At 43.5% G+C, this 26,184-nt stretch overlaps 1 protein-coding gene across 1 annotated transcript in view; it reads left to right on the top strand.

The window, feature by feature from the left end:
* Positions 1 to 25,810, top strand: part of SDHD (succinate dehydrogenase complex subunit D) — a 28,070-nt gene extending 2,260 nt beyond the window's left edge. The window contains exons 2-4 of the mRNA XM_073585123.1: positions 2,481 to 2,570; positions 23,964 to 24,105; positions 25,176 to 25,810. Coding sequence (XP_073441224.1) covers positions 2,481 to 2,570; positions 23,964 to 24,105; positions 25,176 to 25,341 — 398 coding nt within the window. The 3' untranslated portion in view covers positions 25,342 to 25,810. The remainder of the gene's footprint in view (positions 1 to 2,480; positions 2,571 to 23,963; positions 24,106 to 25,175) is intronic.
* The last annotated feature ends 374 nt before the right edge of the window (positions 25,811 to 26,184 follow it).

The following is a 26,184-nucleotide window of genomic DNA, read 5'->3' as shown; positions in this document are numbered from 1 at the left end:
TTTCATCCAGGATATCTTTGTACTTGGCCGCATTCATGTTTCCTTCAGTGACAACCAGTCGTCCAGTCACTGCAGCTGAAAAACACCCCCATAGCATGATGCTGCCACCACCATGTTTCACTGTTTGGATTGTACTGGGGAGGTGATGAGCAGTGCCTGGTTTTCTCCACACATACCGCTTATAATTATCACCAAAAAGTTCTATCTTCATCTCATCAGACCAGTTAATCTTATTTCTCATAGTCTGGGAGTCCTTCATGTGTTTTTTAGCAAACTCTATGCTAGCTTTCATATGTCTTGCACTGAGGAGAGGCTTCCGTCAGGCCACTCTGCCATAAAGGTCCAACTGGTGGAGGGCTGCAGTGATAGTTGACTTTGTGAAAGTTTCTCCCATCTCCCTACTGCATCTGTGGAGCTCAGCCACAGTGATCTTGGGGTGGTTCTTTACCGCTTTCACCAAGGCTCTTCACCCACGATTGCTCAGTTTGGCTGGATGGCCAGGTCTAGTAAGACTTCTGTGGTCCCAAACTTCTTCCATTTAAGGATTATGAAGGCCACTATGCGCTAAGGAACCTTGAGTACCGCGGAAATTCTTTTGTAACCTCGGCCAGATGTGTGCCTTGACACAATTCTGTCTCTGAGCTCCTTGGCCAGTTCCCTTTGACCTCATGATACTAATTTGGTCTGACTTGCACTGTGAGGGCTTATATAGACAGGTGTGTGCCTTTCCAAATCAAGTCTTATCAGTTTAATTAAACACAGCTGGACTGTAATGAAGTAGAACCATCTCAAGGAGGATCACAAGGAAATGGACAGCATGTGACTTAAATATGAGTGTCTGACCAAAGGGTATGAATACTTATGACCATGTGATATTTCGGTTTTTCTTTTTTAATAAATCTGCAAAAATGTCTACATTTGTTTCTTTTCAGCCAAGATGGGGAGCAGAGTGTACATTAATGAGAAAGAAAATGAACTTTTTTGAATTTACCAAGTGGCTGCAAAGAAACAGAGAGTGAAAAATTTAAAGAGGTCTGAATACTTTCCATACCCCCTGTATGATGCCTCGTTTATCTTGCACATATTGAGGCCGTGACTGTGATACTTGGCTTTATGCACATAGGACGCAGCGTGTGAAGCCATTGTATTCTAGCAACAAAAAAAATAGACATCCGCTCGTCACGCAGCCTCGTTCTCTATGGAAACCCAGAGAAAAGATTGCAAGAATGCAGCATTGGTGAATGGATGTAACACGAGGGGTGTCATGTGACCCGGCTGGATCCTGGCCGTCTAATTATCTGTGCTGAACAGAAAATTTTGTTTTTTGCATTCCTCAATACATGGAAGGAATGTTCTGCATATGGGGGATCTTGGAAGGATGGGATTTGCTTTCACTGTACCTATAAACTTGTCATGAAGACATATTTTCTTTTTCTGTGTTTTTGTGCCAAATACAACAAGTGATGTGAAAAATAAGTTATCTTTTTTTATTTTTTAAATACATTGTTCATAACACCTTGATTTTAAAGGGTTATTCCTGAAAAAATAGTCTATGAAGCGGAATAACCTGTTGATTGTTGAGGGTCTGACCACTGGGACTTCCAGCAGGGTTGTGTTGGCCCACCAGAGAGCCAGTGAATCCCTCTAGTGGACCCAATGTTCTTCAGATCAGGGCTTTAGAACCTGAATGGAGCAGAGGTTCTCCATGATCTGCCTCCTCTGCATTTATTGCCATAGACATTAATGGATCAGATGAGGAGTACCTTTTTTTTTTTTAAGGGGGAAATAACCCTTTAAACCAGCGGTTCTCAACCTGGGGGTCGAACGACCAAAACACAGGGGTCGCCTAAAGCCATCGGAAAATACATATTTCCGATAGCTTTAGCCGCTGAGAAGTCGTGTTACTGTCTGCAGCAGCGCTATTCAGCTAGAACGCACGCCGTTATGGATGCGCGTTCCAAACTGAATGCCTGCGCGCATGCGCAGACATGATTGCATCATCCGTCCGGGGCCTAAGGGGTGAGGGGGAATGCTCCACAGTCCATAGCAGCGCATTACGTGTGTCCGGCGCTTGCTGACGTCATCAGTGGGCGGACGCAGCAAGCGGAGGACAGAAGCCTAGGAGGTGGAGAGGTAAGAGGCGGAGAGCCAAGAGAGCCTGCGAGACAGCCTGCTGGTGTAAAAAAAGGTTAATAATGTAAAAATTACAGTTTTAAAGTAGCCACCAAAATTATTTTTTGGTTTGGGGTCACCGCAACATGAGGAACTATATTGCGGGGTCACGGCATTAGAAAGGTTGAGAACCACTGCTTTAAACAATTGCCTAAGTTTCCTGCACAGCGGGTGGTCACAGCACTAAACCAGCATGGTCGCCCCTTCACTCTCCAGGTTGGGGGCACTTGCATTTATTAGGATAGGATGATTGATCCTGGTGCATCTTGGTACGTTAGATGTAACTATTCTGTATTTTCTGTTTTCAGTTTTCCCCTTTAGTAAATCTTTGCTGATCCGACCGGCCGCCATATTGCCACAAGACAGAAGCTCTTTATTAGCGTCCCCAGGCCGTCATGGTATGTTACACGCCATATCTGTAATCGTATGATATCTATATACTGCGTATTGTATACAGCCATGAGGCCGGCTCCTAGACCTGCTCCACATTTGTTTTTTGATGCAGATCTCAGCTTTACTGGATGTGGGGTTTGAAAAAAAAAAAAAAAAGGAAAATTTTTTCTTTGAGCTCCCATTGTCCTTGAGTTATAAAAAGCTGAGATTTGTGTTGCTGTTTGCAAATTTTCTGAGCCTAAATTATTGATCTTCAGTTAAAGACTTAAAGGAGGAACAAAATGCATTATTATTCCAGCATCTATTGGTTAGAATTAACTTTGTTCGTGCAAAAGCCCCTTAAGTTTTGCTCATGTTGTGTCATAAACGTCATTTTTTTCAGTCACCCATGATGGCCCCATGAGAGGGGGATCCGCCCTTCAAGGACAAGAAGCCATCAAGATAATAAGGGCGGCCCCTCTCTCCGTAGCAATTGGTTTCTTGTCCTTGATGGAGAACCCTCGAGATGAAGACTGAAGAGGATGCCTGGGACGGATGGGGTTTGGCAGCCAGGGGTCTGCTGCATCCGTCACCAGGTGCCGGTAGCACCTCAGGGGCCACAGATTTGCTGCCCTCCCTGAGCAAGTGTGGGGGAAGGCTCGATCCCAGAACCCACAGCCCGAGTGTACATCGGTGCCGGAGTGAAGGCTGGAAAAGGATGCCTGGGGTGGTCAATCTGTGGCAGAATTGGGTCTGCTGCGGCCACAACCAGAGCTATGGTAGCGCCACGGAGGCCGGGTGTTTTCTGACCTCCCTGAGCAGTTTAAGGGGGACACAGGAACTGGTGAGATGCACGACAGTGTTATGATGCACCCGCTGCCCTGCTTGCCTAGGCTAAATGTCCATGAAGCAATGGGGGGCAGGGCGCAGGAGGTTCGTTTACCTTTCCTCCTGCTCTCCTGGGCTCCTTAGGAACGCGGAAGGTAATTTGGGGAAGCGTGCGCATCGGAGTCCGGCTGCCCTTAGAGGGGCTAGCGCAGCTTCCTCCGGTGCACAGCGGTAGTCTCCTTGGGACACACGCGCAGTCTAGAGGATGCGGAAGAGCGCGCACACTGGAAGTCACATACCGATGCCGCGTGAGGCCAGGGGTAAAGGGGGATGGTAGCCATCCTAAGGCTGGCTGGCATTCTAAAAGGCACGGCGCCAAGACACAGAGCTGGCAACATGGAGGCTCTGTCACTAGAGCAGCTACAGCTAGCACAGCGGGAGCAGCAGCTATTGGCCCATAAAACAGATAAGAAACACCCTTCATGGCATGGGAATCAGGATCCCCAGCACCTGTGTCGCAGCAGTAGTGGGGGCCACTTGGGCAGTATACGGGCGGACCATCACGGTGCCAGGAAGAAGGGAGCCATAGTCTTTGGAGGAGACATTTCTGGTGTCATTCATCTTTCGGATCCGGGGGTGCATAGGAAAAGTATGATGAAATTGAAGAGTAGGGTATGCCCCCTATGTGAACAGCAACTAGAAAATACATGGGGTAAAAAAGTATGCCAGTACTGTATAAAACGGGCAATTTGAGATGAAGCCCCTAATTTTTAAGCCGACCTAAGGTAATTAATCCATTCAGAAGTGCGTAAGTCGGCACACTGCAGGCCCCGACAGTCAGTGGCAGTAGGGGGAAGGAGAGGTCCCGTCCATCCTCTTCGTCACACGATGAGTCCACAGTATCAGAACCAGAGGATTCGGATCAGTCGTAATTATCCATTAGCAGTTCAGAGGAGGAGTTCAGTTTCTCAGAGGAGGCAACGGATAAACTGATAAAAGCGGTGCGGCCACTATGGGGCTGATGGATGAAAGAACCAAGAGGTCGGCACAGGACCTTATGTTCGGAGGTCTACAAAAGAAAAAACGTAGAACCTTTCCTGTGAATAAACAGTTGCAGGGCCTTATTAAAAGGGAATGGGAGAAGCCGGACAGAAGAACATAGGTGATTACATCCCTTAAGAGGAAATACCTTTTTGATGAGGGAGCGTCGTCCTCCTGGGACAAAGCCCCAAAGTTGGATGTGGCAGTTTCAAAAATCTCATGGAAGTTTTCTCTCCCGTTCGAAGACCTGGGGTCATTAAAAGAGCCATTAGATAGGAAAACAGTTTCCTTAAGGCAACCTTGGAATCTTCGGCTGGGGCACTAAGGCCACCCATTGCTGCTACATGCACGGCTAGATCCGTGATAGTCTGGCTGGATAATCTTGAGGACCAGCTAGAATAGCAAGTCCCAAGGGAAACCATACTAGCGGCGGTCCCCACCATTAAGGCAGCCGCATTCTTTTTGGCAGAGGCATCAGTGGACTCAGCAAGGTTGGCGGCCAGGTCAGCGGCTCTAGCCAATGCTGGACATCGGGCAGTCTGACTGACGTGTTGGCCTGGTGATATGCAAGCCAATGTAAACTCTGTTCTCTTCCCTGCAAAGGAAAGTTTTTGTTGGGCCGGCCCTGGATGAGATATTAGAAAAGGCCGGTGATAAGAAGAAAGTGTTTCGGAAGCCTCCCTTTCCATTCTTTCGGCGATCCTTTCGAAGGGGTCGCAGGTCCAAAAGACAGATATACAAAGAATGGGACAGGCCAGACAAGCGGTCCAAAGGAGGGAGAGACTTCTATTTCAGGAAGCCTTCCAGAGAGTCCAAAAAGCCCTCAGTATGACTTTTTTCCCGGTGGAAGGGAGGCTCGCTTACTTCCACCCAGCCTGGGAAAGAATTTCTTCCAGTGCCTGGATCCTGTAGATTGTGGGGTCAGGCCTAAAATTGAATTTCCACGATCTCCCACCACAGACTTTTGTAGAGACACCGGTACAACCTTCTCAGCAAAAACAGCAGACCCTGAAGGACGAGATATTGTCGTTGTTAGAAAAGCCGGTTCTAGAAGAAGTTCCCATAGCAGAAAGGGGGAAGGGGTTATATTTCCCCCCTATTTCTGATAAAAAAAATAGACGGCTCTTGGAGGACTATTATAAACCTGAAACGCCTCAACAGATTTTTAGTAGTCCCTTCGTTCTTGATGGAGTCAGTAAGAACGGCGATAAAAGTCCTCTTTTCACATTGTTACATGAAGGTCCTGGACCTCAAGGACGCATATTATCATGTTCCCATCCGCAAACAAGATCGTAGGTTCCTCAGGGTAGCGGTGCAAATAAAATGTCGGGTATATCACTTTCAGTACCGAGCTCTCCCCTTCGGGCTAGCAGTAGCCCCCCGGGTATTCACAAATCTGATTGCGGAGGTGACGGCTCATCTCAAGGAGAAGGACATTTTGGTGATACCATATCTGGACGACTTTTTGATTGTGGGGAATTCTCTTTACTGTCAGGAATAAAGGTACTGTCACACTTAGCGATGTACCAGCGATCCCAACCAGCGATATGACGCGGTCAGGATCGCTGGTACATCGCTAAGTGGTCGCTAGTGAGCTGCCACAAAGGCAGATCTCACCAGCGACATCGCAGGGGTCGGGGGTCGCTACTTACCTGTCACACTAGGCGATCCTGACGTCCTCCCGCCCGCGTCCACGCTCGTCTCTCCACAGGAAGCTGACGACAAGAAACGGTCCAGGACGTTCTCGCGCGATCAGCGATAACCAGCGGGGGAGCGGTCGGAGGTAAGTATCAGACATAGCGATATCGCTAGCAATATCGCTGTAACGTCACAAAAACCAGTGACGTTATAGCGATATTGCTAGCGATATCGCTTAGTGTGACAGGCCCTTAAGTCAAACTAGTCAGACGCTTTAGAGACTCTGGGATGGCATTTGAACCTGCAAAAGTCCAGACTGGAACCAGTGACAGTACAAGTTTTTGTAGGCCTGACTCAGAGAGACAGGAATGTCGACTACCAGAGGAAAAAAGAGAAAAATCAAGGATCTAGTTTTGTCAGCAATGACGAATCCGAGAATGACCCTCAGGAGGGCAGTGTCACTACTAGGGTCTCCAACTGCCTGCATACCGGCAGTGAAGTTGGCCCAGTTCCAAACGAGATCTTCATTGGTGTGTGCCGGAGGGTGAGTTGGTTCTGCAGGGTCGTCTAGAAGGGATATTAACTCTCTCAGAGGCAGTTATTTGGTCACTCAGGTGGTGGTTAGAGATCGATTCAGCTCCCAGGGGGGGTGTTGTGTAAGCAGAGCATCCAAGTTGGTTACAACAGAAGCCAGCCCCTGGGGGGTGGGGAACCCACCTAGACACCTTGTGACTTCAGGGAACCTGGGGTCGGGAAGAAAATCCTTCCTCCAACAACTGGGAGCTCCTGGCTGTCAAAAGAGCGTTGGGGGGGGCTATTGACTCAGGGTCACCATGTGAGAGTATTATTGGACAGTCGAGCCACAGTAGCCTACATAAACCACCAAGGGGGTACTCGCTCTTGTCCTCTAATGGCAGTAGCAGGAGTGTGGTGCTAATAAAAATATGGATATCTTATAGCCTACATATTGTAATATATTGATTAGTCCATATTGAAATTAACCTGTAATGTCAGCATTAGAAGGCCACATATCCAGTACCAGAGTTCATGAGGTCAGACCTGCAATGGCTATTGAAATGCAGCCTGTGTGCGGAGTATACTGAAAGACAATGCTTGTTGAAACAGTATGTTTAATCTGGATTACTGTAAAGAATTAACCTTTGTGTACACTGTTGACTTACTTGAATTTCAAGAGTAGTGAATGGTGCAAGTATATTGACAAAGTATTGCCTGATATTTGTGTCATATTGGAATTAAAAAGTGGACTAGGCATATGGACAGTTGCAAATTATTATACATAAGGTCATAGAAATATGTATAGAATAGCCTAATGAATATGGTTGGTGATCTGAAACCCATTATAGTATATTCAGTCTTAGAGATCTCTTTAACTGTAGTCTGAAATATACAGTGGGGAAAAAAGTATTTAGTCAGTCAGCAATAGTGCAAGTTCCACCACTTAAAAAGATGAGAGGCGTCTGTAATTTACATCATAGGTAGACCTCAACTATGGGAGACAAACTGAGAAAAAAAATCCAGAAAATCACAGTCTGTTTTTTTTTTTTTCATTTTATTTGCATATTATGGTGGAAAATAATTTGGTATTGGTATTTGGTCAGAAACAAGCAATCAAGATTTCTGGCTCTCACAGACCTGTAACTTCTTCTTTAAGAGTCTCCTCTTTCCTCCACTCATTACCTGTAGTAATGGCATCTGTTTAAACTTGTTATCAGTATAAAAAGACACCTGTGCACACCCTCAAACAGTCTGACTCCAAACTCCACTATGGTGAAGACCAAAGAGCTGTCAAAGGACACCAGAAACAAAATTGTAGCCCTGCACCAGGCTGGGAAGACTGAATCTGCAATAGCCAACCAGCTTGGAGTGAAGAAATCAACTGTGGGAGCAATAATTAGAAAATGGAAGACATACAAGACCACTGATAATCTCCCTCGATCTGGTGCTCCACGCAAAATCCCACCCCGTGGGGTCAGAATGATCACAAGAACGGTGAGCAAAAATCCCAGAACCACGCGGGGGGACCTAGTGAATGAACTGCAGAGAGCTGGGACCAATGTAACAAGGCCTACCATAAGTAACACACTACGCCACCATGGACTCAGATCCTGCAGTGCCAGACGTGTCCCACTGCTTAAGCCTGTACATGTCCGGGCCCGTCTGAAGTTTGCTAGAGAGCATTTGGATGATCCAGAGGAGTTTTGGGAGAATGTCCTATGGTCTGATGAAACCAAACTGGAACTGTTTGGTAGAAACACAACTTGTCGTGTTTGGAGGAAAAAGAATACTGAGTTGCATCCATCAAACACCATACCTACTGTAAAGCATGGTGGTGGAAACATCATGCTTTGGGGCTGTTTCTCTGCAAAGGGGCCAGGACGACTGATCCGGGTACATGATAGAATGAATGGGGCCATGTATCGTGAGATTTTGAGTGCAAACCTCCTTCCATCAGCAAGGGCATTGAAGATGAAACGTGGCTGGGTCTTTCAACATGACAATGATCCAAAGCACACCGCCAGGGCAACGAAGGAGTGGCTTCGTAAGAAGCATTTCAAGGTCCTGGAGTGGCCTAGCCAGTCTCCAGATCTCAACCCTATAGAAAACCTTTGGAGGGAGTTGAAAGTCCGTGTTGCCAAGCGAAAAGCCAAAAACATCACTGCTCTAGAGGAGATCTGCATGGAGAAATGGGCCAACATACCAACAACAGTGTGTGGCAACCTTGTGAAGACTTACAGAAAACGTTTGACCTCTGTCATTGCCAACAAAGGATATATCACAAAGTATTGAGATGAAATTTTGTTTCTGACCAAATACTTATTTTCCACCATAATATGCAAATAAAATGAAAAAAAAAACAGACAATGTGATTTTCTGGATTTTTTTTTCTCAGTTTGTCTCCCATAGTTGAGGTCTACCTATGATGTAAATTACAGACGCCTCTCATCTTTTTAAGTGGTGGAACTTGCACTATTGCTGACTGACTAAATACTTTTTTTCCCCACTGTATATATTTTGTGCTAGGGCTCTAGTCATAGAAAGTTGTTGGAAACTTTGTTATCATATGTAAATATCAGGGCAAGAGTAAATAGTCCGAAGACACAAGATTTGTTTGATGTTATTTATTCATGATAGGTGGCCACTGTCGTGTGATTGGAACATCAAACAACTAACTTGTGTATTTTCACGTTTACACAATATTATATTGAGTAAGCCTTTGTCTAAAGCATATAAAAGCTGGTGAAGCAGTCACTGAAGGCGGGAGCTTGTGGACCTGTGTGAGAGGCACAGTGTAGTAGATCCTAGGACGCATTCTGTCTTCACTGGCTGCTCCTCACAGTTGATGTATTTCCGGACAGGTGTAAATGCCCCTAGTGAAGATTCTTTTCTTTTCTTCTTTCTAATGTAAGTATATGTCCATTGATTTAGTGTTTTGCCACTTGGATTGATCATTGTATAATAAAATTGTGTTATATGCAAGTAGTAGCCTTCTTTAAAGCCGTATCCGAACCTTATTGCTAAACAGTTGGCAATACATAAATTGGCGTAGTCGGCAGGATACGCAGAAGGCTCAGAAGTTTTTTTCCCTTTGTTGGGATAAGAAATAATCCTCACGTCCTAACTTATTTTATAAGATAGTAATTTGTCGGCACTAGGCCAAAATGTTTGGGTTTTTGGCGCAGGAAATGCGTTGTTGTGGATTGGCCAAATAATTACTACAGAACAACATGGGATCATCAGATCGCCTGAATCTGAACATTGCCGGGGCCTTTCCACCCCTAGTATTTCTTCTACTTAACCCCTTCACCCCCAAGGGTGGTTTGCACGTTCATGACCGGGCCAATTTTTACAATTCTGACCACTGTACCTTTATGAGGTCATAACTCTGGAACGCTTCCATGGATCCCGGTGATTCTGACATTGTTTTCTCGTGACATATTGTACTTCATGTTAGTAGTAAAATTTCATTCAAATAACTTGCGTTTATTTGTGAGAAAAACGGAAATTTGGCGAAAATTTCGCAATTTTCCAACTTTAAATTTTTATGCCCTTAAATCACAGAGATACGGCACACAAAAAACTTGATAACTAACATTTCCCACATGTTTACTTTACATCAGCACAATTTTGGAACCAAAATTTTTTTTTGTTAGGAAGTTATAACGGTTATAAGTTGACCAGCGATTTCTCATTTTTACAACACCATTTTATTTTTAGGACCACATCACATTTGAAGCCACTTTGAGGGGTCTATATGATAGAAAATACCCAAAAGTGACACCATTCTAAAAACTGCACCCCTTAAGGTGCTCAAAACCACATTCAAGAAGTTTATTAACCCTTTAGGTGCGTCACAGGAATTTTTTTGAATATTTAAAAAAAAATGCGCATGGCAGAGCTCAGAATGGAAGCAGCGCCGTTTGACTTTTTCAATGCAAAATTGGCTGGAATTCAGATCGGACGCCATGTCACGTTTGGAGAGTCCCTGATGTACCTAAACAGTGGAAACCCCCTACAAGTGACCCCATTTTGGAAACTAGACCCCCCCCCAAGGAACTTATCTAGATGTGTGGTGAGAACTTTGAACCCACAAGGGCTTTACAGAAGTTTATAACGTACAGCGGTACAATTAAAAAATCATATTTTTTCCACAAAAATGATCTTTTCACCCCAATTTTTATTTTCCCAAGGGTAACAGGACCCTAAAAGTTATTGTGCAATTTGTCCTGAGTACGCTGATACCCCACATGTGGGGGTAAACCACTATTTGGGCGCATGGCAGAGCTCGGAAGGGAAGCGGCGCCATTTGACGTTTTTGGCTGGAATTTAGATCGGACACCATGTCGCGTTTGGAAAACCCCTGATGTACCAAAACAGTGGAAACCCCCCACAAATGACACCATTTTGGAAACTAGACCCCCTAAGGAACTTATCTAGATGTGTGGTGAGCACTTTGACCCCCCAGTGCTTCACAGAAGTTTATAACGCCCGGGCGTGAAAATAAAAAATTCGTATTTTTTTCCACAAACATGATCTTTTAGTCACCGTTTTTTTATTTTCCCAAGGGTACCAGGAGAAATTGGACCCCAAAAGTTGTTGTCCAATTTGTCCTGAGTATGCTGATACCCCATATGTGGGAGAAAACTACTGTATGGGCACACGTCGGGGCTCGGAAGGGAAGTAGTGACGTTTTGGAATGCAGACTTTGATGGAATGGTCTGCGGGTGTCATGTTGCCTTTGGAGAGCCCCTAATGTTCCTAAACAGTGGAAACCCCCCACAAATGACACCATTTTGTAAACTAGACCCCCCAAGGAACTTATCTAGATGTGTGGTGAGCACTTTGAACCCCCCAGTGCTTCACAGAAGTTTATAACGCCCGGGCGTGAAAATAAAAAATTCATATTTTTTCCACAAACATGATCTTTTAGTCACCATTTTTTTTATTTTCCCAAGGGTACCAGGAGAAATTGGACCTTAAAAGTTGTTGTCCAATTTGTCCTGAGTATGCTGATACCCCATATGTGGGAGAATACTACTGTATGGGCACACGTCGGGGCTCGGAAGGGAAGTAGTGACGTTTTGGAATGCAGACTTTGATGGAATGGTCTGCGGGTGTCATGTTGCCTTTGGAGAGCCCCTAATGTACCTAAACAGTGGAAACCCCCCACAAATGACCCCATTTTGAAAACTAGACCCACTAAGGAACTTATCTAGATGTGAGGTGAGCACTTTGAACCCCCACTTAAACTTCACAGAAGTTTATAATGCCCGGGCATGAAAATAAAAAAATCGTATTTTTTCCAGAAACATGATCAATTAGTCCCCAATTTTTTCATTTTCCCAAGGGTAACAGGAGAAATTGGACCCCCAAAAGTTGTTGTCCAATTTGTCCTGAGTACGCTGACACCCCATATGTGGGAGAAAACTACTGTATGGACACACGTCGGGGCTCGGAAGGGAAGCAGTGACGTTTGGAGAGCCCCTGATGTACCTAAACTATTGAAACTCCCCACAAGTGACCCCATTTTGGACACTAGACCCCCCCACGGAAATTATCTAGATGTGTGGTGAGCACTTTGAACCCCCAAGTGCTTCACAGAAGTTTATAACACTCAGACGTGAAAATAAAAAAAATCATTTTTTTCCACAAAAATGATATTTTTGCCCCCAATTTTTTATTTTCCTAAGGGTAACAGGAGAAATTGGACCCCAAAAATTGTTTTTCAATTTGTCCTGAGTAGGCTGATACCCTACATGTGGGGGTAAAACACTGTTTGGGCGCATAGCAGAGCTTGGAAGGGAAGGAGCACCGTTTGACTTTTTCAACTCAGAATTGGCTGGAATTGAGATCAGACGCCATGTTGCATTTGGAGAGCCCCTGATGTGCCCAAACAGTGGAAACCCCCAATTCTAACTCCAACCCTAGCCCTAACCCTAATGGAAAAATGGAAATAAATACATTTTTTTTATTTTATTATTTTTCCCTAACTAAGGGGGTGATAACGGGGGGTTTGATTTACTATTTATGGCGGTTTTTATGTTTGGCGGCTGTCGCACGCTAAAAGACGCTTTTTATTGTAAAAATAGTTTTTGCATCACCACATATTGAGAGCTATAATTTTTCCGTATTTTGACCCACCGAGTCATGTGAGGTCTTATTTTTTACGGGACGAGTTGACGTTTTTATTGGTACCATTTTCGGGCACGTGAAATTTTTTGATCGCTTTTTATTCCGATTTTTGGGACGCAGAATGAACAAAAACCAGCGTTTCATGAATTTCTTTTGGGGGGGGGGTGCGTTTACACCGTTCCACGTGCGGTAAAATTGATAAAGCGGTTTTATTCTTCGGGTCAGTACGGTTACAGCGATACCTCATTTAGGTCGTTATTTTATGTTTTTGTCGGTTTTATGCAATGAAAACTATTTTATATAAAAAATAATTATTTTTGCATCGCTTTATTCAGCGAGCTATAACTTTATTTTTTCGCTGATGATGCTGTGTGGCAGCTCGTTTTTTGCAGGACAAGATGACGTTTTCTGCGGTACCATGGATATTTATATGCGTCTTTTTGATCGCGCGTTATTACACTTTTTGTTTGGCGGTATGATAATAAATCATTATTTTTTGCTTCGTTTTTTATTTTTTAAGGGGTTCGCTAAAGGGGTTAACTAATGGGACAGTTTTATAGGGCGGGTCGTTACGGACGCGGCGATACCTAATATGTGTACTTTTATTTTTTTTTTTATTATTTCCAAAAAATGGATTTATTGGGGGAATATTTTTTTTTTTTTTCCTAATATATTTGGCGATTTTTTTTTTATTTTTTTTTTTTTTTTTATTTTTTTTATTTTTTTTTTACTTTATTAAATAGTCCCAGGTGGGACATCACTGTCCTGTGACAGATCGCTGATCTGTCACATCACAGATCACTGTGACAGATCAGCAATCTGACACAGGCACTGCAGAAGGCTTCCTCATGCCTGCGCTTTGCAGGCACTGAGGAAGCCAGCTTCCTGCAGGCCCCCGAAGGCCCCCGTCGCCATCTTGGATTCGGGGGCCTGGAGCAAAGGAGTCCCCCACAGCAGCGCTGCACATTGCGCTGCCGTGGGGGGCTCAGGGAAGCACGGAGGGAGCCCCCTCCCTGCCGATGCTTCCCTTTAACCCCCGGTACACCGTGATCGTGTTTGATCGCGGTGTGCAAGGGGTTAACGTGTCGGGGGCGGTCCGTGACCGCCCCTGACACATTGTGCCGGGTGTCAGCTGTGATAATCAGCTGACACCCGGCCGCGATCAGCGGCGCTCACCACGTGGGCGCCGCTGATCGCGCCGACGTACTATCCCGTCCATGGGCATAGGGGCCCAGGTCCCATGGACGGGATAGTACGTCGGATGGCAGAAAGGGGTTAAGGTAGATTGCAACTCAGATCTATTAGACACACTACAATCTTCTACCTCATTCTGGTTTTGCTCCCCTGTAGCTGTCTCTACAACCTGGGTCTGGCAAATATGATAAGCTTTTAATGGGTTAAGAAGAGGATCCATTTCCACCTCCCCATTAAAATGATCATCCCCCTATTCTTGGCTGGTGACAGTTTCGGAGTCAGTTGACTCATGTGCATCATCATCCCACTGATCTGGGTTCCTCTCCATCTCTGCTGTGGCCATTGCCAAAGCTTCATTCCTATTCACCTTCCCTCTCTTCTTTCTGCACTTATACTGTTTTACACATGCAGCAGTCTGTTCTGCATCATGCTGAGTTCCAACACATTTGTCCATTACTAACTTATTCTGACCCTGTGCTACCACCAATGCATTCTGGGCCTCACATAGCTGTATTTCCAATTCCTGCACTTTATTTAACATTCTTTGCTTTTCCTCATGCTGTTTTCTATATGCAGATAGCAGGATCCAGCCACACCTACCAAGAGCACATAATTCTTTCCCTTTTTCTACTTTTACTTTCTGCCAGGGCTGTGGAGTCGGAGTCGTGGAGTCGGAGTCGGTGCTCATTTTGGTGGAGTCGGAGTCGGTATAAAATGGACCGACTCCGACTCCTAAAATATATAATAAATTGGGTACAGTAATTCAATGCAGGATGTGCTGAATATTTTTTCATAGGAGTTTGGGAAAGTTATGAAATGTCCTATAAATGGCTGTTATATTCCTGATCTAAGGCTACATTCACACACAACGTTTTTCCTGTGTTTTTTGAGTATACGTTTTTCAGCTGCAAAAGCTGATCATCTTTTTAAAAAACTGCATCACCTGAAAGGTTTTTGAGCTCATAGATAATGTTTTCAATAGCAAAAGCAGATTAGAAATCTGCTCTATCTATATATCCATTTATCCATATCTGTCTATCCATATCGTATCTGTACCAAAAAGAATGAAAACCGGGTAGTACACCAATATATATTCTGTTCTATCTAAACATCTTGATTATTGGATCATAAAAATGATTAAATGTCTGAGGTTCACATTGTACTACAATAAATTTTTCACTTAAATATAAGCAATATGTGTGGGAGTCGGAGTCGTGGAGTCGGAGTTGGAGTCGAAGTCGGTGTAAGGGAAATTGAGGAGTCTGAGTCGCAGGTTTGGCTTACCGACTCCACAGCCCTGCTTTCTGCAACCATTTTTCTACATCAACTAGCTTTGTATCTTGCCAATATTTGCCCCAACGTTCACTTGAACCAACACTGTGTGACAAAATATGATATGGAGTTTCCTCCCACCCTGGAGTCTCAAGAGACTCACTTACAACCTCTTTTTGTTCCATTTCTGACAACTTTCTTTGCATATGGGTGTTTTGCTCATGCATATCTCGGTATACACTGAGTAAAATCCACATACACCGTCCTAAAGACTCTACATCACCCCTGAGTACTTCAACAACATCAGGGGTAAACTGCATCACCTGCCTTTGCAGGGATAGCCTCGAGTAATTCAACAACATCGAGGGGTTAACCACATCACCTGCCTTATCAGGGATCCCCATGAGTAAACCAACAACATCATGGGTTAACTGCATCACCTGCCTTAGCAGGGATACCCCTGAGTAATTCAACAACATCGAGGGGTTAACTGCATCACCTGCCTTTGCAGGGATCCCCATGAGTACTTCAACAACATCATGGGGCTCTGAGCCCTTGAGCTTATGCTCCCAGTGTCCTGCCAAACCACAACAACGCATTTCCTGCGCTAAAAACCCAAACATTTTGGCCTAGTGCCGACAAATTACTATCCTATAAAATAAGTTAGGACGTGAGGATTATTTCTTATCCCAACAAAGGGAAAAAAACTTCTGAGCCTTCTGCTTATCCTGCCGACTACGCCAATTTATGTATTGCCAACTGTTTAGCAATAAGGTTCGGATACGGCTTTAAAGAAGGCTACTACTTGCATATAACACAATTTTATTATACAATGATCAATCCAAGTGGCAAAACACTAAATCAATGGAATGTATGACAATGATATCGAAATAGAAGATAGTATGATATTGCGTATACTTATATATTCAAATTACAAAGGTTTTGGTACATATACTTACATTAGAAAGAAGAGAAAAGAAAAGAATCTTCACTAGGGGCATTTACACCTGTCCGGAAATACTTCAACTGTGAGGAGCAGCCAGTGAAGACAGAATGCGTCCTAGGATCTACTACACTGTGCCTCTCACACAGGTCCACAAGCTTCCGCCTTCAGTGACTGCTTCACCAGCTTTTATATGCTTTAGACAAAGGCTTACTCAATATAATATTGTGTAAACGTGAAAATACACAGGTTAGTTGTTTGATGTTCCAATCACATGACAGTGGCCACCTATCATGAATAAATAACATCAAACAAATCTTGTGTCTTCGGACTATTTACTCTTGCCCTGATATTTACATATGATAACAAAGTTTCCAACAACTTTCTATGACTAGAGCCCTAGCACAAAATATATATATTTCAGACTACAGTTAAAGAGATCTCTAAGACTGAATATACTATAATGGGTTTCAGATCACGAATATACTATAATGGGTTTCAGATCACCAACCATATTCATTAGGCTCCTCTATACATATTTCAATGACCTTATGTATAATTTGCAACTGTCCATATGCCTAATCCACTTTTTAATTCCCATATGACACAAATATCAGGTAATACTTTGTCAATATACTTGCACCATTCACTACTCTTGAAATTCAAGTAAGTCAACAGTGTACACAAAGGTTAATTCCTTCCAGTAATCCAGATTAAACATACTGTTTGAACTAGCATTGTCTTTCAGTATACTCAACACACAGGCTGCATTTCAATAGCCATTGCAGGTCTGACCTCATGAACTCTGGTACTGGATATGTGGCCTTCTAATGCTGACATTACAGGTTAATTTCAATATGGACTAATCAATATATTACAATATGTAGGCTATAAGATATCCATATTTTTATTAGCACCACACAGGAGAGATTTTTCTTCTAGCAGAAAGACATTTCCTCTTATCGGCCCTGTATATCCGAGGAACAGAAAATCTAAGAGCAGGCCTCCTAAGCCGCAACCAGCTAAGACAGGGAGAATGTTTCCTAAAGGAGTCAGTATTCAACAAAATTGTAGACATGTGGGGTCATCCCCGGATAGACCTCTTTGCCTCAAGAGACAACAGGAATGTCCAAAAGTTCTGTTCCTTAAGCCCAGCAGACAATTCGTCGGTGGTAGATGCTTTCCGAATAGTGTGGGCGCCGGGGCTCCTCTATGCCTTCCCTCCAGTGTGCCTCATTCCGTCAGTTTTAAGAAAGATCAAGGAGGACAGAGCCACGGTAATTATGATAGCTCTGTTCTGGCCAAAGAGACCTTGGTTCTACTGGCTGAAGGCAATGTCAGTAACGGATCCATGGGTCCTTCCAGAATACCAGGATTTCCTGTCCCAGGGACCCTTCCTCCATCCTCAGATGTCCGGGCTGCATTTAACAGCCTGGAATTTGAGAGGTCACTTTTAGAGGGGAAGGGTTTCTTGGCAAAATTAGTCTCCACACTGCTCAGTAGCAGAAAACCGGTAACTACTAAAATATATGAAAGGATCTGGAGGAAATTCTTATCCTTTTCAGGACTAGTTTGGGAGGGGGATGTCCCGTTGGTATCCATACTGGAGTTCCTTCAGAAAGGACTAGCAGTTAGTACCCTTAAGGTTCAGGTTTCAGCGCTGGGGGCCTTATATAATTGTAACCTGGCAGATAATAGGTGGGTGGCGAGGTACATTAGAGCCTGTACTATATCCAGCTCGGTTCCATCTCCTAGGCCTCCTCCATGGGATCTGAATTTGGTATTGTCACAATTGGCACAGAGTCCCTTTGAGCCACTACACTCAGCCTCGGAGAAAGTAATTTCACTTCATAGGAGTCCTATGACTAAGGGTGTGTTTTTTGCACCGGAAATGCGTCACGTTTTGTATGGTTTTTAATTATGGCTTGAGTGCCGAATAAAGGTTTTTTTTTTTATTTTAATTTTGGTGTGCCACATCCTCCTTTTTGCTTCTATGCAATGCTGTGCTTTCCAGCCTTTGTGTGCACCCACATGCTCTACTGATTTGGATGAAACCTATGTGGTTTCATTCTGGATCCCGTGGAAGCTCCTACACTCTTCTCTCCTGCACTAATTTCCAGGGTTGTGGAGTCGGTAAGCCAAACCTGCGACTCCCCCTCCTCAATTTCCCTTACACTGATTCCAACTCGACAACTCCGACTCCCACATATATTGCTTATATTTAAGTGAAAAATTTATTGTAGTACAATGTGAACATCAGACATTTAATCATTTTTATGATACAATAATCAAGATATGTAGATAGAACATAATATATATTATTGGAATACAACTTTAAAACACAAACTGTAATGAATTGTAAATATGTAATACACTGTGTAATATCGATGACATAAATACACGTGTGTGTGTGTGTATATATGTATGTAAGTATGTATGTGTATATATATATATATATATATATATATATATATATATATATATATATATAATCACTATGTAATAAACTAAGTGGCAAAAAACAGTTTTCAACAAAAACATACTAAATAACATTTGTGCAGTCTGTGAATTTGTTCTAAGAAATAGAATTGCCTCCATCATGTCTTGCTTCATAGATGACCTAATTTCTGGCCTAATAATTTTAAGGCTAGAGAACAACCTCTCTACACTAACTTGGGTTGGAGGCAAAGCCGTAACCACATGGGCAACATCTCTAACAATTTCCGGGTATAAAGGAATTGCATCATGCACAGTCAGTTTTGATGAACTGTTGAATTTTTCTATTTCTTTGAGAGCAAGTGAAACATTTTGCTGAAATATGGTCAATCTGCTTGCTATAGGAGACGGAGTGAAATCTTTTTCCTTGCAGCAACGTTTTGCCTGCTCCATGTCATCCAAATACTTGTCAAAGTCAAACTCCTCATCTGATGAGGATGAAGATATGGCAGCAGTAGCACTGTCAGGACCCAAGTCCTCTTGCGACTGGCAGTCCTCCTGTAGGCCACTCATCCTAACTGCTACCTCAGTCAGAGCTTCTTTTCCTTTAGTAAGCTGTTGATCATCAAGCAGTATACGATGACTTGGGTCCACATAAACAGCTGCCAGAAAATTTTTATTTTCCAATAGCTGTGTCTCTCTCCGTTTCATTGAAGCAGAAATGCCATCTGCGAGTAAACCTCCTCTTTGGGACAGGCAAAATAGCAAGTTCTTCCACTCCCTTATGAAAATGCCAGGAGATAAATCCTCAGCTTGTAACTTTTTAGTCACGGTAAATGGGTGATTAAGCAATTCCTTCAATTCAGCCACCTGTGTCCATTGACCTTCATTGAGGGTTACCTGAGGGTTCGCCATATCTATAAGAAACGGTTTTAGTTCAAGCAATCGCTCAATCATTAAATAAGTGCTGCCCCACCGAGTGGCTTGATCGACAATTGCCCCTTTCCCAGCACGTCTCTTCAAGATGGAATCAATTTTAGGGGTTCTGGCGGCAATAACCAATTTCCTCACTTTTCCAATCAGATTTTCAGCATGTCCATCTTGCAGACTCTTATTGCCAGCTGCAGCGTGTGCACAACACCGCGCATGTGATGAATAGGAAAGTGTTTTAAAGCAGCTTCAACAAGATCATCTATTTCTAAAGTATAATTTTGCTGTTCTTCTGTTGTAATATCTGTTTGTTCCTCAGTTACATGAACAGCACTGTGGCCTTCCATCTCAAACATACTGAATCCTAAATTTTCTTCTAGCTGTTGTTCGTTGCTCTCATTCATCAGTTTAATTGTACTTATCATGTTTGAAGCATTGTCCGTTACAGTAGCGAGAACCTGTTCTTTTTTGAGTTCGTAATCTTGCAGAACTTTTTCCACTAAGACCTGGAGAAACTGGCTGCTGTGATGAGCTTTAGTATCTTTTACTGCCAGTGTCTTGGTAACAATTTCTTTGTTGTCACAAACATATCGAACATTGATGGCAAAGTAGTTCACTCTGTGACGTGTGCAGGCATCCATTTTAAGAAACATGAAGCATCTTTTGAGAGTCTTTTTAAGATCTTCCTTTTACAGAGAGCACATAATAATCACCTACAATATTAGCATTAGTTACCTTCCTTTGACAGAGATGAGCAGTTAGTACTTTCACTTTCTCACTTTCTCCAGCTCAGGGCCCAGGAATCGGATCCTGTGCAGGGCAGGCACCCCTCCCCCTCCTCTCTCTGGTGAAGACGGCAGAAGACAGGACAGAGGAGGGGTGATTGCCCCCTGCAGTCTGGAGCCAGTGCAGGATAGAAGCACTGCAGCATACAAGTGAGTTTTGATAGGTGCGTACCCCTGCCCCTCGCTGGCTACGGCCATGATTCACACAGCATTTTTGTGGATCTGTTTTTTGCAGTAAAATGCAGTGACTGGGCATCCCAGCAAAGTCAATAGGTTTCAAGATATGACATTCAGACACATTGTTTTGTGAGGATCCGTTTTTGGGCTCAAAAACGAATCCTCACAAAGAATGAGCATGTCAGTTTGTGCGGCGTTTTTCTAATCTGCTTTTGCTTTTGAAAACATTATCTATGAGCTCAAAAACCTTTCAGGTGATGCGTTTTTTTAAAAACCTGATCTGCTTTTGCAGCTGAAAAACGTATCCTCAAAAAACGCAGCAAAAACGCTGTGTGTGAATGTAGCCTTAGATCAGGAATAGAACACCCATTTATAGGACACTTCATTATTTTCCCAAATTCCTATGGAAAAATCATTCTGCATTGAACTACTGTACCCAATTTATTATATATTTTAGGAGTCTGAGTCGGTCCATTTTATACCTACTCCGACTTCACCAAAATGAGCTCCGACTCCACAGCCCTGCTAATTTCACTGAAAACAGCTTTGTTAGTAGCACTTACCTTGGCCCGAAGGATAAGTGATTTACATGCTTTGTCAGCAGACCCTCCCTACACTTAGGTCATGGCGGATAAGGTAGTGTTGAAGTTAGACCCAGCTTACCTCCCCAAGGTCGTGACAAAATTCCACAGAACTCAGGAAATAGTCCTACCATCCTTCTGCCCTAACCAGAGCAACCAGAAAGAGGAAAGACTGCATTCCCTAGATGTTAGGAGGTGTTTTCTACGTTATTTAAAGCTAACAGAACCCTGGAGAAAGCAGAGAGCTCTGTTTATGTCCTTTCAGGGGTTGAGGAAAGGCTTTAAAGTGGCCAAGCAGACTATAGCTAGGTGGGTGAGAGACACCATAAAACTAGCTTATGTCAGTGCAGGCAGGGCTATTCCGGAAGGTCTGAAGGCCCATCCAAGAGAGCCATGGCGACGTCCTGGGCGGAAAGAGCTGATGCCTTCATCGACCAGATCTGTAAGGCGGCCACATGGTACTCTCCTTCTACTGTCTTCCGGCATTATAGATCAGACCTGTCTGCCTCCTCTGACCTCACATTCGGGAAAAGGGTCCCTTCCTAAGAATTTAGATCTCTGAAATTCTTTTGTGGTGCCGTCATGGGTGACTAAAAAACACAGGTATTACTTACCTGGTAATGTGTTTTTTTCGTAACCCATGACGGCACCCTTATTACTATCTCCCAATTTTCTTGTCACTTCTGTTGTTAGGTGAATCCTTATAGCTAGACACTCCTTAAGGGGCTAGTAGTCGGGCATCTATGGATGTATTATTTTGCGTGTACACTAACCTGCGGAGTTCCTCTCATGTTCTGTAAAACAACTGATACGGAAAGAGGAGCTGCCCTTCTTATCTTGAAGGTTTCCTGTCCTTGAAGGGTGGATCCCCACTCTCGTGGTGCCGTCATGGGTTACAAAAAACACATTACCAGGTAAGTAATACCCATATCTCTCTATGGACCTGAAATGAGAAGAGATGGGGCAGGAGCGTACATAATCAGCCATAACGGGCAGTGGGATTGGGAGTTCTAACTGCTTTGATGATTCACTGGTAATGATCGTGGCCCTTCAGGGTCAGACTGCTGCATTCGGCATTCGTGGTCCCCAGATCCCGCTCCACACGTTTACTTCATTTTGGAAACCGATTAAAGAGATTCTACTTTATTCCAGAAACACCCGGCGCAGTGTTTTTTTTTTTTTTTTTTTTGTTACTCATTCTGGCTTAATGTTATAAACCCTCTGAACTTATTTGGGAAGGTAGTAGTGAGACACATTTGGCTGTGTCATACTGTGTTCTTCTAATGTAAAACTTTATTACTACAGTGCCTTGCGAAAGTATTCGGCCCCCTGAAACTTTTCAACCTTTTCCCACATATCATGCTTCAAACATAAAGATACCAAATGTAAATTTTTTGGTGAAGAATCAGCAACAAGTGGGACACAATTGTGAAGTTGAATGAAATGTATTGGTTATTTTAAATTTTTGTGGAAAATGAAAAACTGAAAAGTGGGGCGTGCAATATTATTTGGCCCCTTTAACTTAATACTTTGTTGCGTCACCTTTTGCTGCGATTACAGTTACAAGTCGCTTGGGGTATGTCTCTATCAGTTTTGTACATCGAGAGACTGACATTCTTGCCCATTCTTCTTTGGCAAACGGCTCGAGCTCAGTGAGGTTTGATGGAGATCGTTTGTGAATAGCAGTTTTCAGCTCTTTCCACAGATTCTCGATTGGATTCGGGTCTGGACTTGACTTGGCCATTCTAACACCTGGATACGTTTATTTGTGAATCATTCCATTGTAGATTTTGCTTTATGTTTGGGATCATTGTCTTGTTGGAAGACAAATCTCAGTCCCAGTCTCGGGTCTTCTGCAGACTCCAACAGGTTTTCTTCCAAGAATGGTCCTGTATTTGGCTCCATTCATTTTCCCATCAATTTTAACCATCTTCCCTGTCCCTGCTGAAGAAAAGCAGGCCCAAACCATGATGCTGCCACCACCATTTGACAGTGGGGATGGTGTGTTCAAGGTGATGAGCTGTGTTGCCTTTACGCCAAACATATTGTTTGGCATTGTTGACAAAAAGTTTGATTTTTGTGTCATCTGACCAGAGCACCTTCTTCCACGTTTGGTGTGTCTCACAAGTGGCTTGTTGCAAACTTTAAACGACATTTTTTATGGCTATCTTTGAATAATGGCTTTCTTCTTGCCACTCTTCCATAAAGGCCAGATTTGTGCAGTGTACGACTGATTCTTGTCCTATGGACAGACTATTCCACCTCAGCTGTAGATCTCTGCAGTTCATCCAGAGTGATCATGGGCCTCTTGGCTGCATCTCTGATCAGTCCTTGTTTGAGATGAAAGTTTAGAGGGACGGCCGGGTCTTGGTAGATTTGCAGAGGTATGATACGCCTTCGATTTCAATATGATCACTTGCACAGTGCTGCTTGGGATGTTTAAAGTTTTGGAAATCATTGTGTATCCAAATCCGGCTTTAAACTTCTCCACAACAGTATCACGGACCTGCCTGTTGAGTTCCTTGGTCTTCATGATGCTCTCTGTGCTTCAAACAGAACCCTGAGACTATCACAGTGCAGGTGCATTTATACGGAGACTTGATTACACACAGGAGGATTATATTTATCATCATTAGTCATTTAGGACAACATTGGATCATTCAGAACTTCTGGAGTGAGTTTGCTGCACTGAAAGTAAAGGGGCCAAATAATATTGCACGCCCCACTTTTCAGTTTTTGACTTTACACAAAAATTTAAAATAACCAATAAATTTCGTTCAACTTCACAATTGTGTTCCACTTGTTGATTCTTCACCAAAAATTTACATTTGGTATCTTTATGCTTGAAGCATGATATGTAGGAAAAGGTTGAAAAGTTCCAGAGTGCCGAATACTTTGGTAAGGCACTGTATGTCTAGAGAATTATTTATTTATATTTCGCAGCCTCCACCAAAGCCTCCCTGCACTGGACCGGTGAGAGAGCGGTGAGCGTTGCTCTCCTAGGCCTTATACCTGCGGCGTATATGTATCCTGGAGCTGCTATGGACTATTCTCTGGCCGCAGCTCTCGCCCTTCACGGACATTGGTAAGAAATCTTCAAATAAATCCATACAGCACAAATGGCAGTGTTTCTATTCACTGCCATGTGCAGAGATCAGGGTTTTGTTTCCCTGTCCGTCTGATTTTTTTTTTTTTTTTTTTTGGTTGTAGCAGTTATTTGCTGTACATCCATATAACCACTACAGCTAATCAACTCCCTAATGCAGGCTTGGCCCGAGCCGCCTTGCCCTGCGGTCTCGGCCACATTTGTTAGAGGGTACAGGCACTTTCAGGGGCAATTTGTTTTTTTTACTACCTACATGTATTTTGGGCTAAAAATTATTGTTTCAGTTTAGTTTGCATAAAAGATATTTTGCACCATTTAGCTTTTGCAGATTCTTAGTTTCCCTGCACATTGCTCGCTGCAGAATGAAATAACAGTCTTATCAGTGAGCGTAATTTGATGAAAGAAGTCTGCAACCTTTCTGTCTTTTTCTGAGCTCCTGTTAGCTGAATTTTGACCACATGAAGTAAAAGGTCCTCTCTGACACAGTCTGTGGTCCTAATTCAGTTGATAGGAGCTCAGAAAGGACAAATAAGAAATACATATTCTCAGAAGAAGCTCACCTACAGATTCAGTTACCTCATTCTGCAGACGGCAATGTGAAGGAAACAAAGAGCCTGTAAAAGCCAAATGGCGCCAGGTTTTTAATGTGACCCAATTGCAAAAAAGAATTTTAGCCCAAAATACACACATTTACGTTAAAGGCATATGGAGATTTTTTTAAATGCTTTATCATTACAGTTTTATTTTTGTACGGATCACCATAATCTTTAATGGCAAAGTTTGATCCGACAAATACAAATGAGTATAGGGCCTGCTCCAAATCTTGTGGACCATTGAACATCTATGGGCCCGTGTATTTCCTGAGGTGTACAGCGGATGTGTGAATGTAGCTATAGGCTGAGTATATGCTAAAACCTCTCGGCTCATGGGCAATAGAAGACATTGAAATGTAAAGTAATGCAACACAATGGCTATATGGACATGAGTGGGATCCTGTATGTTGTGAGTGGCATTGCCTTTGGCCTAATCTCTACATATTTCTTTCTCAGGGGTCTCGGGCAGGTGCTGACTGACTATGTTCATGGAGAGGCGAAGGTAAAGCTAGCTAACGCCGGACTGCTGGCTCTCTCCACCGTAACATTCGCCGGTCTTTGCTATTTCAACTACCACGATGTGGGCATCTGCAAAGCGGTGGCCATGCTGTGGAGTCTATAAATGTCACGCCGCGCACAGGAGGACAGAAGGAGCAGCTGGAAGGAGGATTGGGATATTTGCCGTCTCTGGTGCAGAACACTCCGTCCAGTTTGGTTTGTACCAATGTGATTTCTGCAGAAATGGCGATTCATAAAAGCACTTAATGCAGCCATTTGCTATGTATTAGTATTTTCAGTACATGAACTGCGCTGTCTAAGATCCAGAGAGACGCCACCAGCCATGGGGATTGCACATCATTCATTGTCGCCTCTTACATTTCGGGCGTTATTTGTTCCAGCTCTGAGATCTCTCTGCAAAAAGTTAAATTCCCATTCGACCAGACCGATGAACATCGTTCCAGCATCTGGTTCCAAGTCTAATCATTATCTCATAATTTTTATTTTTTTTTGCATTTAAGGAGTCCATTAAAAATGAACTATGGTCACTGAAAGTGGCGATAACGGTCCTTAAAATAAATGATACAATCTCAGTGGTGTACAGTAAACTCCTTTTTTTCACATTTTGACCACACAACATCACAGATTAAGGTCCATGTCAGGGCTCCTCCAGAGCAAAACACTTCTCTATCTGTGCAGCAAATGCTCCGGTTTCACCACATGTCTGCCGCCTGATACACTGGCAGTGGGAGCAGGACGTCTGACCGCTGTCATATTGGAGGTCCTCCTGCAGTAGTAACGCTGAGGCTGTGCTGCAGCATCTCGCAGGTTATATACTATTCTCTGTTCATGTAGATACGTCCTGCAGAAAGATGAGGATCAAGTAAAGGAAATGTCAGGAATCTGGCTGCCCTTCATAGTAAGACCAACCGAGACCACACTGGTGATCCATCTGGTCCAACGATTC

Source organism: Dendrobates tinctorius, unplaced genomic scaffold (assembly GCF_039654945.1).
Source record: "Dendrobates tinctorius isolate UK_male_01 unplaced genomic scaffold, ASM3965494v1 ptg000086l, whole genome shotgun sequence".
Lineage (NCBI taxonomy): Eukaryota > Metazoa > Chordata > Amphibia > Anura > Dendrobatidae > Dendrobates > Dendrobates tinctorius.
The sequence above is the reverse complement of the archived record's forward strand: the minus strand, read 5'-3'. Positions and strand labels throughout refer to the sequence as shown.